The sequence below is a fragment of the Rhinolophus sinicus genome, linkage group LG06, assembly GCF_036562045.2.
Source record: "Rhinolophus sinicus isolate RSC01 linkage group LG06, ASM3656204v1, whole genome shotgun sequence".
NCBI lineage: Eukaryota > Metazoa > Chordata > Mammalia > Chiroptera > Rhinolophidae > Rhinolophus > Rhinolophus sinicus.
In genome coordinates, this window is record NC_133756.1 from 164,505,030 (window position 1) to 164,523,774 (window position 18,745).

At 55.4% G+C, this 18,745-nt stretch overlaps 1 protein-coding gene across 3 annotated transcripts in view; it reads left to right on the forward strand.

Annotated features, from left to right (window-relative positions):
- Positions 1 to 18,745, forward strand: part of CARS1 (cysteinyl-tRNA synthetase 1) — a 45,086-nt gene extending 26,341 nt beyond the window's left edge. For 2 of the 3 annotated variants that reach the window (XM_019755659.2, XM_019755657.2), the window contains 14 exons: positions 469 to 590; positions 8,301 to 8,413; positions 8,904 to 9,032; positions 9,428 to 9,557; positions 9,679 to 9,782; positions 10,110 to 10,207; positions 10,419 to 10,608; positions 11,108 to 11,176; positions 13,196 to 13,277; positions 13,773 to 13,853; positions 14,508 to 14,575; positions 16,824 to 16,883; positions 17,884 to 17,967; positions 18,463 to 18,745. In XM_019755659.2, the coding sequence (XP_019611218.2) occupies positions 469 to 590; positions 8,301 to 8,413; positions 8,904 to 9,032; positions 9,428 to 9,557; positions 9,679 to 9,782; positions 10,110 to 10,207; positions 10,419 to 10,608; positions 11,108 to 11,176; positions 13,196 to 13,277; positions 13,773 to 13,853; positions 14,508 to 14,575; positions 16,824 to 16,883; positions 17,884 to 17,967; positions 18,463 to 18,597 (1,465 nt within the window). In that variant the 3' untranslated portion in view covers positions 18,598 to 18,745. Of the gene's footprint in view, positions 1 to 468; positions 591 to 8,300; positions 8,414 to 8,903; positions 9,033 to 9,427; positions 9,558 to 9,678; positions 9,783 to 10,109; positions 10,208 to 10,418; positions 10,609 to 11,107; positions 11,177 to 13,195; positions 13,278 to 13,772; positions 13,854 to 14,507; positions 14,576 to 16,823; positions 16,884 to 17,681; positions 17,844 to 17,883; positions 17,968 to 18,462 lie in introns of those variants that run through there. The other variant, XM_074336906.1, reaches the window with a different exon arrangement.

Genomic DNA, 18,745 nt, shown 5'->3' on the forward strand with positions numbered 1-18,745 from the left:
ATGGTCACTGCAGGGCGACGTGAGATTATGTGCCAAATGAGTGACACGGGCCAGGCCAAGGTGACAAAAGACAGGTCACTCTGGTCTCTGGGAGGCACAGAGCCTGGACTGGGCCGTGCACGTGGGGAGAACAGACCGAGTGGCGAGGGCATGTCACCCATGATTGTGTTGTCACCGAGGCGGGGGCAGGGCTGGAGCTGCGTGGTCACAGGACTGGAGACAGGGGACACGCTGCCCAGGGAGTGAGGACTTGGCCCCTGCCCTGTAGAGTGTCCTTGTCGTGGCCGCGCTCGGCTCGTGCAGCGCTGTGGTTTTGAATAGTCACATCACAGCTGTGAAACGGGCGCGTGGGGAGCAGTCAGCCGACCGCGGCCTGCTCAGCCTTCGCGTCTGCAGGTTGGCATCCTGTGCTGGCTCTGCGCTGCCCTGGGCTCTGCCACACTCCCCGGGCTCTGTTTTGTTTTCCAGCTATGCTTCAAACGGGTCCGTGTACTTCGACACGGCGAAGTTTGCTGCTAGTGAGAATCACTCTTACGGGAAGCTGGTGCCTGAAGCCGTCGGGGACCAGAAGGCCCTGCAGGAGGGGGAAGGTGAGTAGGCGCAGGGTCTCCACGCGGGATCCTGCCCGTTCTCACGGATTGTGTTCGCTTTCCCGGTCCCAAAGCCCGAGAAAAGTTGGTCAGGAAATTGGGAAAATCAGCCCTTTGAACCCAGTAATACCCACAATGGGAAATAAACGTACTACTCACAGTGTATCTCTTAGATATGTTTTCTATTTATTGCTAGGGTTTCCCGGGGGGAATTCCCGCCAGTTCTTGGAATTTTTTTCGCTTTTCCATTTCCGAATCCCAAGAAAAGTTGGTCGGGAAAATCAGCTCCTTGAACCCAGGTAGTTGGTAGTATCGGCTGTCACTTTGTGGAAACGATTCATCTTGGAGAATAGAAAACAGTTTATATCGGGATTCGGGAAGGGGAAAGCGAAAGAAATTCCTGAGAACGGGCGGAAATTCCCTCCTGGAAACCTTAGTGGGCGGAGAAGGGGTGAAGGTGGCAGCGAGGGAGGGCGGAGACCCCAGAGTGGAGGCAGCCCCGAGATTCCAGGGAACCGCCCTTTTTCACCTAAAGGGACTTTAGGAATTTTCTACACCAATCCTGTGAAATGTATTATTTTTTAATAAGCAAAAAAAAAAAAAGAACATTTGACCTTTGAACAGGTTTGAACTGCGTGGGTCCATATACATGGCATTTTTTTCAATAAATAGTTTCTTTTCCTTATGATTTTCTTAATAACATTTTGTTTTCTCTAACTCACTTTATTGTAAGCCTACAGCATATAATACACGTAACAGACAAAATATGTATTAATCAACTATTCATGTGATTGGCAAGGCTTCCGGTCAGCCATAGCTATTAGGAAAGTTTTTGGGAAGTCAAAAGTTATACCCAGACTTTTTATTTTATTGGGGAATATTGGGGGACTGTGTGTTTCTCCAGGACCCATCAGTCGTTGTCCTTCAATCTTAGTTGTGGAGGGCGCAGCTCAGCTCCAAGTCCAGTTGGCATTTTCAGTCTTTAGTTGCAGGTTGAGCAGCTCACTGGCCCATGTGGCAACCAGCAACCTTGTTGTTGAGAGCTCACGCTCTAACCAACTGAGCCATCCGGCCACCCTATACCCCGATTTTTGACTGGGCGGGGGTTTGGTGCCCCTAAGCCCACATTGTTCAAGGGCAGCTGTATATTCAATGCTGTGTTGAGAAGCATCGCAAACCTCGGGGCTTCCATCCAGCGTTGGCACTGGTTGTCTTGGGCACCTAGAGCCCCTGTGGTCAGGGTGGGTATGGGATGCTGTGTGTGCGGGTTGGAAAAGCGGACGCCACTGAGGAACCATCCTTAGTCTCCCTTCCCGAGTCGTCATGTCTGAGACTGGACAGCGGACGCTCTTCCCCGAAGACCTGAGCTTTGCAACAACAATGAGAGTCTGAGGTCCCATTTTGAGCAGTAGGGACCCTCACACTGTAGGGTAATGGGATCCAAAGGCCAGGTGCTCCAGACACTTTGGGTTTGTCACCTATGCCACTGGGGAGGTGGTGGATGCAGCCGTGAAGACCACACAGGTGGACAGAAGGGCTGTGGGGCCTGAGGGCTGTGCCAAGAGAAGGTTCTCAAAGGCCTGGTGCCCACTTCACTGGGAAAAGACTTGTTGAAGAAGACGCTGGAGAACGTCACCTAAGAAATGACTTTGAACAGTGCGGGGAAACTGAGTGACTGAAATCACGACCTACGAGGCAGTGGTGAGGAGAGAGGCTCTGCTTTTGTGACCTGTGATGACTGTGACTCAGTAGACACGATTGTCATTCGGAAACACCGTCCTATGAATGGCCCCAACTGTGATGGAAGGGAAGTTTTATCCAAGCAGATGGCTAGTGCTTCATCCAGCCAGAGGTCAGAGTGGTTCCGGAAACATTGGTGGTGGTCTTGGTGGGAATGACAACTTTGGTCGTGGAGGAAACCTCAGTGGTCGAGGTGGCTTTGGTGGCCGTCGTGCTGATGGAGGATAGATGACAGTGGGGATGGCTGTCGTGGGTTTCGTAACGATGGGAGCAGCTTCGGAAGTGGCAGAAGCTACAATGATTTGGGCAATCACAACAATCAATCTTCAAAGTTTGGACCCATGAAAGGAAGAAACTTTGGAGGCAGAAGTTTGGCCCCTATGGTGGTGGAGGCCAATATTTGCCAAACCACAAAACCAAGGTGGCTAAGGCGGTTCCAACAGCAGCAGCAGCTATGGCAGTGGCAGAAGGTTTTAATTACTGCCAGGAAACAAAGCTTAGCAGGAGAGAAGAGCCAGAGAAGTGACAAGGAAACCACAGGTGACAGCAGATTTATGAACTGAGCCAGCACAGTGGCGGCAGGGCCTAGCTGCTAAAAAGAAGCCATGTTTTAGACAATACTCATGTGTATGGCAAAAAAACTCAGGGCCGGCCGGTGGCTCAGGCGGTTAGAGCTCCATGCTCCTGACTCCGAAGGCTGCCGGTTCGATTCCCACATGGGCCAGTGGGCTCTCGACCACAAGGTTGCTGGTTCGATTCCTCGACTCCCACAAGGGATGGTGGGCAGCGCCCCCTGCAACTAAGATTGAACACGGCACCTTGAGCTGAGCTGCCGCTGAGCTCCCGGATGGCTCAGTTGGTTGGAGGGCATCCTCTCAACCACAGGTTGCCGGTTTGACTCCCTCAAGGGATGGTGGGCTGCGCCCCCTGCAATGAACAACAGCGACTGGACCTGGAGCTGAGCTGCGCCCTCCACAACTAAGATTGAAAGGACAACAACTTGACTTGGAAAAAAGTCCTGGAAGTACACACTGTTCCCCAATAAAGTCCTGTTCCCCTTCCCCAATAAAATCTTTTAAAAAAAAAAAAAGCTCGAGGGCTGTATTTGTGCCTGATTGTGTTAACAGGTTATTTTAGTTTCTGTCTGTGCAAAGTGTACAGCATTCCAGCAAAGGGCTTTCATGCAGATTTTTTTGCACCCATGCTGTTGATTGCTAAATGTAACAGTCTAATCATGACACTGAATAAATGTGTCTTAAAAAAAAAAAAAAGACGCAGATCGTGAATGGGGAAGCACAAGCTTCCCAGATGGCCGGCAGGTCATTCCCTCAGCATGCGAGCTCCGCTTTGGGGAAGTGAAAACCCTGGGCTGTTTTGATGAAGGTGCAGTACGCCCACAGAAAGGAAGTGGAGTTGCCAGGTTTGTTACTTAGAAGTCCCAGGACAGAGACGCGGTAAGCAGGGAGGGCAACCCTGCGTCCCAGGTCACGAGTGAGTAGGAGACAAGCACAGGCTCACGAGCACCTGCTCCTTCAAAGGCAGTTAGGGGAGGTTGCGAGTTTTCCTGGGCTCCACTGAGTGCTCATTTTAATAGGTGCCGGGAAAAGCAAGGTGGGGGTTTGGGGCAGAAATCCAGGCTCAGGTCCTTCGCCTAGCGTCCGGACTCGGTGTGACCAGGGCTACCACATGCCCTGACAGCAGCTCCAAGTGGCTGTTTTCTGATCCCAGTGACTGACAAGCATGTGACAGCAGCCCGGGCCATCTCGGTCCATATGTCTTAACATAGACAGGCTCCTTCTGGACCAGGTCCACTCATGTTTGCCTTGCATAGAGTTTTCTCCATTCTCGCCCCCCAAGTGAATCGGGACGAGCCACACACACACAGAACCAGCAGTCCTGAGGTGTGGGGTGGCCTCCTCAGGCCTGGGTCAGTGCTGCATTTGCCCTCCAGTGTTTCTGGAAGGCAGTTGGGCCATAAAGATGGTCATACTTTTTGATCTATAATTTCACCTATAGGGCTCTGTTCTAAAAAGTATCAGAACTGGAAACAAAACCAGACAACACAGAAACATGATGAAAAGTTAGAGTTGTTAACGGCATTAACAGGAGACCCACTGGCATTTAAGGCTGAAGACGTTCGTCAGAGTAAAGGAGGTGACTTCACGATGCTACAGGCCCGTTCCCCAAGAGGACCAGCCACGGACTCGGGACAGCATTGGCCACACCTGTACGGAGGCTCAGGACACTTCCCAGAAATGGATGGACCCAGCCAAGGCTCACAGGGATGTGACAGGATCGACGCGCACACTAACGGCCATGGTCTCCCAGATCAGAACGTCACGCCCAGCAATGTGGACTGTCCACTCCCTTAGGCGCCCAGACAACCACACACCAGGCCACAAACAGGAATCCCTGCAAATCCCAACGCACGGCTTCTCGTGGAAACCGCATTCTCCCACCACGATGAGTGACTTGGTGTCAACACTGAGGGGACACTTAAGACTGACAGACCTGAGTGACCTGGAGGAAAAGAGAACCACGGTTGAAACTGGAGGCCACTGAACTGAGTAGCCAAAGGCCATGTCACAAAACTGGGAGAATGCAGCTGGCGTGCCCATTACCAGAAATGGTGTTTTTAAATGCAGTTAAATCGAAAAGCAACAGGGATTAAAAATAAGTGAGGTAATAAGTGGTCAGCCCAAAAGCTGGAAAGGGAACAACAGCAAACCGAAAGGAAATAAAGACAAAAGCGGAGAGAAGTGAGATGGAAGTAACTTTAAAAGTCGGTAGCTGTTCTTCAAAACGATTAAAAAATAGAAAAACTTGTAGCAAGACTGATTTATGAACACAGGTGATTCAAGGATACATTAGGACAAAGTGAGCACAACTATGGAAACTGTAGAGAGTTTTAAAAGTCAGAGAAAATGGGCAAAGCCTGAGAAAGGCAGCCGGAGGGAGTGCAGAGACACCCAGTCTCCAGGGTCATGTGGACAAAGAACCTTCCAGATTGCAAGAGTACATGGAAGCTGTGTGATCAGTCACGCCATCTGACCCTAGCTGGCAGATTTTTTAAACAACTCTTGTGCTGGGGGGACATGTTTTATTCCAGAATGACTTTAGAATCGGTTTAAGTTCCAGGGATAGGAGTAGAATCCGACAGCAAAGGGACGAAGTGGGACATGCCCTCCCTTCAGGGGCATTTCCACTTCCACCCAGTGGTGACACTTGGCCACATGACACTTCACTGCAAGGAAACCCAGGAAGTGTCACCTTTCTTTTGAAGACTGGGATTCCGACAGAGAAGGTCAGATGGTGGGGAGACCCAGGCTCACTGCAGGACCAGCCTGCTCACTCTGCTAAGTCAAACAGGGCGCCAGCGAAAGACAGTGACAAACTCTCCTGACACGCTGGGGCCACATAGTGGGTAGCTCTGGGGAGGGGGACGAATGACACCAGGAGGGCGAGGGAAGGACTGAGTGATTATTTTTCTTACTTAAAAAATCTGGAGCAAATAACAATGTTCCCAAACAGTGACAGTTGGTGAAGAGTGGGGGAGGGGCGTGTGAGAGAGCGAAGGTCGTCTTACAAAATTTTTTAAGAGTCAGATACATTTGTGAGTAACTGTGAGGTGTGATCAAACGATACAGTGAATGTTTAGAAAACAGTATTACAGTAAAAGACACGTTGCCATTAATCCCCCTCAAAATACTGCCCCTCGGTGTGGACGGTTAGCTCAGTCGGTTAGAGCGCGGTGCTCTTACCGTGGTTGCCGGTTCCATCCCCGCATGGGCCAGTGTGAGCTGTGCCCTCCACAACTAGATTGAAACAACTACTTGGAGCTGACGGGTCCTGGAAAAACACACCTAAATAAATAAAAGTTTAAGAAAATATGTATTCCCCCTCGCCCCAAACACACTTATTCCATCATTCTTGCCACTTTCTGAAGCAGTTCTGGAAGTCGTCTTTCCTGAGTGTCTTTAGTTGTGCTGTCATGGCTGCCTCGATGTCCTGAATCAATTCAAAACGTTTATCTTTCATGGTCATTTTGACTTTGGGCAGAGTCAGAAGTCGCACGGGCCAGATGCAGGGAATAAGGTGGGTGAGGACACACTGTACTGAACAAGTTGAAACTTGTCACACACTGTTAACTAAAGTTTGATGCCGCTTCCCGTATTGAAGGCCCCTGCCTTTCTGTTAGATGGCACTCGGCAGCAGCATTCACTGTATTTTGTGATCACAACGGAAAGGGTCCGTGTCACACATCGCTTCTGGTATGGCAATTATTATCAAATAAAAACGTTACGGTGTGTCCTCAGCCACCTATTCACCAGATCTGAGCACCGTGCAACTCCTGGCCCTTCCCCAAAATCAAAATGATTCAGGACATCGAGGCAGCCATGACAGCGCAACTAAAGACACTCATGAATGAGGACTTCCAGAACCGCTTCAGAAAGTGGCAAGAATGATGGGCTAAGTGTGTTCAAAGTGAGGGGGACTGTTCTGAGAGGGATTAATGGCAACATGCCTTTTACTATAATAAATTTTTTTTATTTAAACATTCACTGTATATTTTGATCACACCTGATGTGTTCATAAGAACGAAAAATTAAAGACCTAAATGTATATTATCTGTCAAATAAAGAGTGGCTGAAAGATTGTCACTGCGCTGAATCAAAGTATACCTTTGAATAATTTCTGACAATGTGGTAACATACAGGCAGTGAGAAAATAAATAGGAAACTGGAATAGAGTTTGTCCGGTGGGATGTGTCTGTGTTTTGCTTGCACAGATTTGAAAAGACACAAACGTGCAGAGCAGTATACCAAACGTGAAGTCGTTATCCCGATGGCATTTTTTCGGTTCTTTATCGTATTTTCTAAGTATCCTACATTTAATACCCGTTTTAAATCATAATGTTTGTTAATTATCTTTAGTAATGCTTTCCCTCTCAACTGTATTCTCAGGGTGGCTTAGGTATGTTCCTTGGCACTTGAAAAGTGACATTTATGAGATTGTGCTGCTTTTGCAACCCTGGACATTGAATGTCTGTCCTTCCTGTTCCAGAGTTTTCCACAAGGGGGTGACAGCACCCAGGAAAAGGCAGCATTGGGACCCTGCCTGGAGACGCCAGACCCTTAGGGCCTCAGTGCGGGGCGTCTTCTGCCCGTTCACCCAGCTTTTACCCGGTCACCATGGGGATTCACTGGGCAAAGGTTGGGCCAACCAGCAGGTTTTAGCTTTCATAGCACTGATGTGTTCCGTGAGTCCTTCGTGTGGTCTAGAAGTTTCCTGTTGACCTCGCCTGCCTTTTCTGGGAAAAGGTTATTTATTTCCCGTCACTCCTGCCGACCCCTGGGCCCGGTGGTGACTGGCCTTCTCTGCTTTCTGGTGGCTGAGCAGGAAACGACGTGCTCCCTTTGCTCTTGGCTTTCAGAGGCTGCTCTGTAGCCGTCTTCCCCTACGTCCCTTGTGAACGTGGGAGGGACAGTGAGTGTCCCGATCGGCCACCTCCAGGCACGAGAAGCTGCACACACAGACTTAGCTTGTCCTCATGTCTCCCAGAGTCACAGCTGGGAGGCACGTAGGCCGTTTGTACGCGATACCCCTACACGAGCCAAGGTCCCCGAGCTGTCACCATCGCGTCGCCTCACATCTCAGAACAGCACTGTCACTGTCCTTGGCAAGGGGCTGAGTAGAGGAGGGGGTGACGGGAAGTAGAGGAGGGGTGACGGGGAGGCGAGGGCTGAGGAAACGCAGGTGTGGGTCAGGCCCATGGCTAATGGCCCTTAGATGCTGGCCTGTGAGCTTATGAACAGGGCCTTGTAAATTGGGACCCTGGGACAGCACGATAGTCTGGGCAGGGTGAAGGTGAAGGAGTGCTGGACCAAGTCAATAAACAGAAGTTAGTCTTGAGGTGAGACGGCTGCGGCAGGCCCCGCTGAGGAGCCCCTCCCTCCCTCGTGTCCGCAGGTGACCTGAGCATCTCGGCAGACCGTTTGAGTGAGAAGCGGTCCCCCAGTGACTTTGCCCTGTGGAAAGCCTCCAAGCCGGGGGAGCCGTCCTGGCCGTGCCCGTGGGGAAAGGTGAGCAACCGAGAAGGCCACGGCTGAGGTGGGACACGGTCACAGGCAGGGCCCCTCACTGGTGCAGCATTCGACTGCCCCACCCTGGGATCTGGATGCCACTGAGCCTTGTGGGCCATTGGGCAGGTCACTCCCTTCCTGGGACTTCTGTCTGCCCGTCTGCTGCGGGAGCACCTGGGACGCCCCGCTGTCCTCATGGGCTGTGGCTCAGAGGACCCCAAGCTCCTGCAGACGAGTGCACCCCGACATTATCTGTGATGATAGTCCCGACTCCCAGAGCTTCAGGAAGGGGGTGTTGAATGCTGGAATGTTCTGGAAATGACACAAGCTTCAGCATAGCCTTGGCCTCCACAAAGCTTGTGGGAGCTTTACAGAACGGGGTTCCCCTTAGTGTCCTAGTAAGGCTCAGAGGTTTTAAGGCCCATGCACATTGGGGCAAATGGCAGCCTGGAGATCAGGCCGGCCGGTCACCGGGTCGTTTGCTCTCCAGGGGCGTCCAGGCTGGCACATCGAGTGCTCTGCCATGGCGGGCACCCTCCTGGGAGCCTCAATGGATATTCACGGAGGGGGCTTCGACCTCCGCTTCCCCCACCATGACAACGAGCTGGCGCAGTCTGAGGTAGGCGGGTGGCAGACGGGCGGGCCTGGGTCCCCCCCGTGATGGGGCGAGTCGGGGGGCTGTCAGCGAGGGGCTGTCTAAGAGAGCCTGGCTTCCGCATCAGGGTTGTCGGGGGGAGGTTTGAACCTTAATTTTTTAGCCTGATTTGCCACATGAACAGCCCGGCCTTTGGCAACAGACAGGCCTGGAACCAGTGGTTCCCTCCTGGCTCACTGACGCCTCAGGGCGGCCCCTCTGAGCCCCAGGTGCCCACCTATAGGAGGCAGCACCTTCTTTCCCACGTCCGTCCGGTGCAGACAAAGGAGACTCCATGCTTACAAAGTATGGCACCCTCCCCGCAAGCAGAGGCCCACGGAGCTCACCGCTGCGGCCTCTCCCATGTTTTTCTGCCCCAGGCCTACTTTGAAAATGACTGCTGGGTCCGCTACTTCCTGCACACTGGCCACCTGACAATTGCAGGCTGCAAAATGTCAAAATCTCTCAAAAACTTCATCACCATTAAAGACGCCTTGAAGAAGCACTCAGGTAAACATTGGCCACTCCCAGAGACCAAGCACTTCTCTCCTCGGACGTGCACTTTCCTTGGATGCGCGGTGATGGTGGCTCCTCGTGAGAGTAGGGGAACCATGTGCCGTTTCCTCCCCAGCGCGGCAGCTACGCTTGGCGTTCCTCATGCACTCGTGGAAGGACACGCTGGACTATTCGAGCAACACCATGGAGTCGGCCCTGCAGTTTGAGAAGTTCATGAACGTAAGTCGCCCTCTGCCCCAGAGGTGGGTGGAACTGCCAGTCAACTGAAATGGATGCATTCCCGCTACCCATTTCCTCTGGTCGAGAGCAGGACACAGGCAAGAGCACCTGCGTGCCAGCGGGGACAGCCAGCTCAGCCGGCTTCCTCTGCTCCAGCAAGTCTGCGAACTCACCAGCAGGGGCCCATCCGCCCTCCACACGCTCACCACCTGGGGAAGTCAGTGTGCTGTGATTTCAGGGAAAGCACGTCCCTAGACAGCTCTTTATCTGCGGGCTCTTGGCTCTTGGATGGTCTACATGCTGTTAAACAGAATGTTCTCACTTTAGGAGTTTTTCTTAAATGTGAAAGACGTCCTTCGTGCTCCTGTAGATATCACCGGCCAGTTTGAAAAGTGGGAAGAGGAGGAAGCAGAGCTGAACGAGAGGTGCGGTGGGGCCTCTTCCCGGGGGTTTGTTGGCGTGCCATGCCTGTGCCACCAACCCGTGTGTCACCCCCCCCCCAGTGAGGGGCCCGTGGCACCATCGTCACCTCTCAGCATTGCCCTCCCAGTCGAAGCGCGCTGGCTGTTGGGCAGCACAGAGAGGCTCTGCGTCCTGTTGTGGTCTGACGTCCCCGTTCTTCCTCTTCCCGCTCAGCTTTTACAGCAAGAAGGCAGCAGTGCACGCGGCCCTGTGTGACAACATCGACACGCGCACCGTCCTGGAAGAAATGCGAGGTCTGGTCGGCCAGTGCAACTTGTACATGGCCACCCGCAAGGCCGCAAGGCGGAGGCCCAACCGGGCCCTGCTGGAGACCATCGCCCTGTACCTCACCCACATGCTGAAGGTAGGCGGGTCCCCACGCCACCCGTTCCCATGGAAACGGCGGCCTCCAGTGGGGCACATGTGTGGCCGCCCTCAGTCCCATGTCAGAAGTCGAGTGCGTGCTGCCGTCCTCGCTCTGAGCGGTCACACCTCTGTGCCTCCATCCCCCGCCCACGTTGAGGTGTGGAAAGCAGAACCAATGCCCTTGACCTGGAGACACCTGCAGCAGTGTCGTGCTGCCTTGTGCTGACAAGTTCTGGGGTCTTTGCTGCAGGCAGGACCTCGCCCTTCTGGTTCCCTATTGCCCAGTGGCCTCAGGCTGACAGGGCTAGAGAGGGCAGCAGGAGCCAGCGCTCGGCCTGGAGCCCATGGGGCTCTCGGAGCTGCCCTGTCTGTCTCCTTCCTGGCTCGGCTGGCCTCACTGCTGCCTGCCCTCTGTGCCCAGCACCACGCTCCCTGGACCGGCGCTGACGGCCGTCCCTCAGGGCCTCTCCATCCTGCATGGTTATTTCTTTCCCTAGATCTTTGGGGCCATCGAAGAGGAAAGTTCCCTGGGTTTCCCAGTTGGAGGACCTGGCACCAGCCTCAACGTGAGTAGAGCCCACCTGGGCCCAGAGCGTCTCCCTCCTGGTCTGCGGGAAACAGTGCCCACTGCCAGGGCACCGTCTTCCTTCCACACCTGATCCCTCCCTGTTCCTTGTTCCCCTCCTGGGTCCAACCTGTGGACATCTGGAGACCAGTATTAGGTCCCACCCACACTGGGCCTTCCAGATTGAGTCTGGGGCCATGTCTCCCTGGCTGGGAGAGTTGAGTGTAGCCGGCTGCCCCTCCCATGTGTGGAAGGCCAGTGGGACCCTGACTGCCTCCCCACTGACCGTTAGTCGGGGAGCACATGTGTTGCTGGGCTGCCTATGTGAGCTCAAGCCCAGGGCCAGACTAGAAGGGACGGGTCATTCGACCCTGTCCTGGCACGTGTGGATCTGTATGCAGAGGCCACATTGAACCATCTGTCTGATGGGTCTGTGCACGTGAGAAAGTTCATTTGCGATCATTGGCGTCTCACCTGTACTTGGCACGTGGGCAGACACGCAGTTTCCGCTGCCTGACCACCGTCACGTGTCCCATGCACTTTCAGCTTCCTCACAGACGAACTTCCACTTTCCTCCCCCGTCAGGATGGCTCTGTAATTACGTGATTAGGATGCATGTGTAAATATTTAAACATAACAACTGTTACTTAAATAAAAACAGGAGTCAAATACAGTGTAAAAAGACAAAGCCTTTGAACCCTGTTTCCCGTTGGCGGAAGGGAACGCCTGCAGACGGAGTTTATAGCGGTTTCCCCAAGAACTGACTTCCAAAGAGTAAAGAGTTCTGTACTGTCAGAAGTCCTGCCAGACTCCACTCCCACATCGCCGGAGGTTGTTGTCAGCCTTAGAGCTCGCTGTTGCTGGGGTGTCGCCTAGACTTTGCCATATCTGAGCCTTCATTGGTGCTTTTTAGAAGGAAAGCCACACAGCTGCTTTGTTCTCTTGTGCAAATGATTCTAGGTATTTTTCTTTAAAAAACCTCCTAGGTTAAAGACAGTCTGCCTTGGAGTTTTAGAAAAAAATGCTTTTACTGTTGAATGTCACAGTGGTGTGGGGGCCTCCGTGGGCCTTCTGAAGTCAGCTCGCTGAGCAGCCCCGGGACTGGGGCAGGTGGGCCTGCTGGGGCAAAGGGCGGATGCGCAAGTCAGGCCATTGGAAGTTTGCGGGGTCACTTCCACACCCCAGTTCTTTTAGGAGCAGGTGGGGCAGCTCCCAAGTCTTCAGCCCCCTCGGTGCTGAATGGTCCAGAGTGCCTGCTGTGGTCAGCTGGACCGCCGGAAGCTTCTGTCCCTCCCGCACCAGGGCCACCCGCTGTCTTGCTGCGTGGGTGACATAAAGACCCAACACCCCAGAAGCCCAGTTCCCCCTAACCCCCTGCAGGGACGCCTCCCCTCAGCCCAGGTACAGGATTGCTCCTCACAAGGTTTAGGTCCTAGTGACGGCTCATTGGCTCAGCCAGCTTTTGCGTTTAATCATTATGATTTTAGTTATTGAGCTGCCGCATGACTTACCTAAGAGGCAGGGGAGACCTTGGTCAGCAGCCTGCTGGGAAAATACGACAGATGTGACAAAACCTTGTTCCCAAACTTGTCGTTGCTCCAGTTCGGGTTCCGCCCTCGTCGGCGTTCCTTTCCCAGCAGTCTCTGCATTCTGTGGCCTCCGTGTCCCCACAGGCGGTTAACCATAGAGAGGACGTGAACGTGCGAGTGGGTGGTAGGCAGGCCACGGACATACTCAGCTTCAATAAGTGTGGACAAGGCCCCACCGGGAGGGACGGCGTCAGTCCCCTGGGAAGTCGTCCCCAAAGACGGTGGGGTGCACCACCAGAGACGGGCGTTTTAACACCTGCATCTCACCTGGGACATGTCATGTCGCGTGTGACTCACATACCTGGAGTGGACCGGCTGTCAGGGAGAGCGTGTCCCGAGTCTGGGCGTCCCTGCCGTGCAGCAGGTGTGCGAAGTGTCATAAATCCAGGGGTGAGCTTCTCTCTCAGTGAGCAGAACCCCTCTTCCCACAGCTCGAGTGCACAGTCATGCCGTACCTGCAGGTGCTGTCAGAGTTCAGAGAAGGGGTGCGGAAGATTGCCCGAGAGAAAAAAGGTGAGGCTGGTGCCCCAGAGAGCTGTGGGGTCACCCCAACCTCCCGACCCCCATCTGTCCCTGGATGGACACGCCCTTCCCTCCAGCTGAGATAGGTGCTCGGAGCCGTGGGGTTCCTGGGCCAGGTGTGCCAGCTACAGCAAGGGGCCCTCCCAGGACTTCTAGGTGACCTCGGCACAGGCCCAGAGCAAGTGTGGCCTTGGGTCCCCAGGGCCCACACTGTGGGACCTGGCTGCCTCTTTCGGGAGGTAGGGCCATGCCAGGGCCGGGGGTGCAGGCAGTTTCTGAGCCTTCCTTCTGTGCAGTAGAATCTGTTTCCATGAACCCACCCACTTGGCTCTCGTGGCCATGACTTTTCCTGCTTGGGACCATCTGTCTGTGCATCCTGACAGCACACGACTGGGGTGCCCTGGGGTGAGGGCCCCGGGCCTGGGGGCTGCTCTGCGCTTCTGCCTGCCGCAGAGAATCAGACTGAACTTCTCCCTTTGTCCCCAGTCCCTGAGGTCCTGCAGCTCAGCGACACCCTGCGAGACGACGTCCTGCCCGAGCTCGGAGTGCGGTTGGAAGATCACGAAGGTGGGTTCTGCGGGGCCGTTTCTGGGGTCTCGATGCAAGGAGCCTCAGATATGACAGGCAAGGAGGTGGGAAGGACGCGGGGCGGGGGCTTGTTCTGAAAGGGCCACGGGAAGAGTTCCTGGGGTGGGGTCTGAGGGCATGTGTTCCATGTTGAAGAGTCCCAGAGCGGGGCCCCAGGGTTCTGCAGGGTTGGGGGTGTGGGGGCAGGGGGCTTGTGGTTTTACCTTCTCAGGTGTCCTTGCCAACATCTCCTGTTTGGAAGGCGTTTGGGTGTCCACTCCTGCGGCCTGAGTGCCCATTGCTCATGTTTCTGCTGGTCCGCTGGCCACCTTTTCTTATCTGTCACTTAGGAGACAGCCTGTGTCACGCAATTGTCAGCGAGTTTCACAGCTTGTCTTTTAATTCTATGGGGGGGGTTGCTGCATAGAGAATTATTAGATTTTGAAGATTCAATTGACATGTCTTACTTTATGACTTCTGGGTTTTCCATCTTGAACAATCAGGAAGGGCCCCCCCACCCTTGCTTTTCTCCAGGTGACCCTTGGGTATAGCTGTGGGGGGGGGGTGACCTGGCGGGCTGCTCAGGGTAGGGGCCGGCCGGCAGGGAGGATGGACCCAGGCCTCAGCTTCCCTCATGGACCCCTGGCTTTGCAGGGCTGCCGACCGTGGTCAAGCTGGTGGACAGAGAAATGTTACTGAAAGAGAGAGAAGAAAAGAAAAGGGTGAGCAAAACGGGAGTGACTTGGGCTCGGTACTTATTGAAAATGGGAAAACCACTGGCGTTTGCATAGTTACCTTTTAAGAGTTAGTGTTTATATGTTTATTAAAGTCCCAGGATTTCTAAATGTCAGAAGGAAAAATGAACGAGTTGGGTAACTAATTGACAATTAGGTAACAAAACCAAAAAAAATCTGATGAAGGACCTCTTTTTAAAAAAGTAATTCCCGAACTTTAATGGGAACTTAGTCCCTTATAGTCAACTAGAGTGGACGGCTTGGTCACACCTTGCCCCTCGCTGTAGTGGTGTCTCCTGAGCCACTGGGTAGACTCTGTCACAATTGCACCTCCGTCTGCCCCTCCCCTGACCTGGCACACATCCCTCCTGTGTGCCTGGGATGGCACCACACATCCCACAGTCGGGGCTGAACCAGGCCTCGGGGACCACAGGGAATCAGGATGGCACTGCTGTCAAGGGCCTCGGTGTCACGGAGAGAGAGAAACAGGAACACATACGTGTCAGAACTGTGGGGCGCAGCCTGTGAGGCACCCATGGGGACGTGGACAGCAGGAACAGAGGCCCCTGAGCTCCTGGCCCCTGCAGGATGTGGGGGGCAGGCCCCACGGAAAGGGGGGGAGGGGCCCCGAGAGGCCTTAGGCAGGAGACCACCCGGGAGAGCGAGTTTGGGAGACTGGGAAGGACCTCGGTGGGTGCTCAGAAAGCAGGACCCAGGGTCGGGGAGATGTGAGTGTGGACACTGAGAGGAAGTTTCCAGGTTAACTCGCCTGGCTGCCAGGGACGTTCTGGACCGAGTTAGACTGGTGACCGCCTGTGGGCTCGGCTTGGCTGGTGGGCTCCCAGGAGCCGGGGCCTTGCCCGCCAATGTCACCTTCCTGTCCAGGCCCTTCCACAGAGGTGATGGGGGGCAGACTGCCCCTCCTGCCACCCAAGCTGGGCTATGAAGCAAAACCACAGCTTCCCACTAGCTGTGCTCAGTGGGCTCCGCCATGGGGAAGCGCTCCCACGTGCCTCTACCTGCTGGGCCTTCAGGGGGCATTCCACCCACGGTGACAGCGTGTGCCGTCCTTCCAGAAGCTCATGTGTGCACACCCCGAGACTCCCAGCCCAACCAAATCCAAGGAAGCTGGTCTCCCCCAGGGAGACTCTGGCACTTCGTCGCTGCACCCTCATAGACAGCCGTCCCTCTCCTCCAGTGTGTCTACCAGCAGATAAACAATCCTGTCTTTAAAGGGAAAGCAGAAACCTTAGCAGTCGGCTCCCTGCTCTCTTCCCTGCTCCCTACTCCCAGCCTCTTCCAGGCAGGAGGCCACCATCCCCACCTCAAGCCGCTGCTCTTAGCTGGCTCTCTTGTGACTGTCCCGCCTGGGCACATCCGGGTGGCACCTCCTCGTCTCCCTCCCGACTCTGCTTCCCCAGACCTTGTCCCCCAGGTGACCTCACCCCGTCACAGGGCTTCTCTGCCATCCATCTGCCTGTGACCCCTAAGTTCTCCCTGGCTCCCATTGTGCCTGTGCCCAGACTCCTGTGTCCAGCCACCTGCCTGAGAGGTCCGCTTGGCCAGGAAGCACCTGCCTGCCACCCAAGATGCCCGAGAAGGAACTCATGATTTCAACTCCCCAAACCTGTTTGTCCTTTCTGTCACTGGCTGCACGTCTCTTCACATAGTGACTCAAGCCAAACCTCCTGAGGGAGCCGTATACCTCCCCCTGTTGCGGGCACCCAGCCCTGCTGCCTCCGGCCCAATACCCAGGCCTAAGGCTCCCCCTCCCCTGCCTACATGCTGCCTGCCAGGTGGAAAGTGGGCCTCCAACTGTGTCCCGCAGCCCCCCCTCGGCCCTTCACCCTTGCAGTTAACCCGGGCTCTTACCTGGCCTGAGACCCCCGTGCCCTGACCTATGCCCACCTCTGACAGGGCCTCACGATGCTCTCCCTGGTCACCCACCCATCAGAGCCCCCTCCCGGCCGTGCCTTCATGTAGCTGTACAGTTGTACTTCGGATCTAATGCGTGTTTGTTCTGTGCCACCTCTGTGTCCAGAGCAGGGCCGGGGACCCCAACGGATAAGCGCTGGCCCGTCCTCACACACCAGCTCATCTCCCTCCATGGGGTGGGCCGGGTCAGAGTCCAGCTCAGGGCAGGCCATGCCACAGGGGGACAGCTGGGGCCGCGTTCTACCTCCCACCCGAGAGGGCCTGGAGCAGGCCTGGCTCATGGCTGTGCCCTGTCCCCCAGGTTGAAGAGGAGAAGAGGAAGAAGAAAGAGGAGGCTGCCAGGAGAAAACAAGAACAGGAGGTACTGCACGTTGGTGTGGGCCAGGGCTCCTGGGCAGGAGCAGGAGGTACTGCACGTTTGTGTGAGCCGGGGGCGCTCCTGGGCAGGAACAGGAGGTACTGCACGTTTGTGTGGGCCGGGGGCGCTCCTGGGCAGGAACAGGAGGTACTGCACGTTTGTGTGGGCCGGGGGCGCTCCTGGGCAGGAACAGGAGGTACTGCACGTTTGTGTGGGCCGGGCGCTCCTGGGCAGGAGCAGGAGGTACTGCACGTTTGTGTGGGCCGGGCGCTCCTGGGCAGGAACAGGAGGTACTGTGCGTTGGTGTGGGCCGGGGCTCCTGGGCAGGAGCAGGAGGTACTGCACGTTTGTGTGGGCCAGGGGCGCTCCTGGGCAGGAACAGGAGGTACTGCGCGTTTGTGTGGGCCGGGCGCTCCTGGGCAGGAACAGGAGGTACTGCACGTTGGTGTGGGCCGGGGGCGCTCCTGGGCAGGAACAGGAGGTACTGCGCGTTTGTGTGGGCCAGGCGCTCCTGGGCAGGAGCAGGAGGTACTGCACATTTGTGTGGGCCGGGGCGCTCCTGGGCAAGAGCAGGAGGTACTGCACGTTTGTGTGGGCCGGGGCTCCTGGGCAGGAACAGGAGGTATTGCATGTTTGTGTGGGCCGGGGGCGCTCCTGGGCAGGAACAGGAGGTACTGCACGTTTGTGTGGGCCGGGCGCTCCTGGGCAGGAACAGGAGGTACTGCGCGTTGGTGTGGCCGGGGGCGCTCCTGGGCCGACACTGGCACTTCCACCCCGTGCCCTGCTCTCTCTGCCTCCCAGGGCCTGGCCGGGTACCCGTCTGCCTCCATCCACCAGCAGTGCCCACGGGGAGGCCGGGAGGCCCTGGGCAAGACAGCGTGCTGAGGGGGCTTCCCTGTGACTGGCTACGAGCTCCTGGGCGGCTTTTCTGCACATGATGCCAGTGTGTGGCATCTGTGTGAAGCCCACGTGTGCTCATGGAGTGATCGCGTGTGTGTTCCAGGCCGCCAAGCTGGCCAAGATGAAGATCCCGCCCAGTGAGATGTTCCTGTCAGAAAGCGACAAATATTCCAAGTTTGACGAAAACGTAAGAATTCGTTTTGTTCTTTTCAGAACTTTGGTAGACCCATTACACTGGGGTGGCAGGAACTTTCAACCTTGGGCGAGCTTTTCTGTGTGGGGTGCAGTTTGAAGGGAGGCGGGGCCATCCACCACTGCGGCCAGTGGCCTGTGGCACCGAGAGCCGTGGCCGGGCTGAGAATGATGGACTGAATTCACCGTCTCTCATGAACTGGCCACAAGGGCTGCGGCATGTGTCCCCTGCCCCCAGGGGCGCTTCATCACAGCCATTCACTTTACCTAGACCTGGGCGCCTTCCTTCCTGGTTCTTGTGTCTGCCGCACACTTCCGAGCCAGGCATGTCAACCCTGGTGGGAGCAGGGTCATCATGCCCCCAGCGGGAGGGTGCCCAGATGGTCCCCAGAGGGCCACGTCTCTGTGGGTGAAACGGGTGCCTCCAGGTGCTGGGCCCAGACAGGTGGGCTCCGAAGGGGTTGGTGACTGTCTGCTGTCGCCGTTGCAGGGCCTGCCCACACACGACACGGAAGGCAAGGAGCTGAGCAAAGGACAAGCCAAGAAGCTGAAGAAGCTCTTTGAAGCTCAGGAAAAGCTGCACAAGGAGTATCTGCAGATGGTTCAAAATGGAGGCCCTGAATGAACTGGCTGAGCGTCCAGTCTGAGCCCTGCTTCCTGAGCCCATGCTCTGCTCATGTGGACAGCAGCCCTCGGTTCTAAGAATTGTGTTCACAGGGCCCAGGCCATCACCGGCTCTGAGACGTCGGTAATAAAGTCTTCCCCTCAGGGAG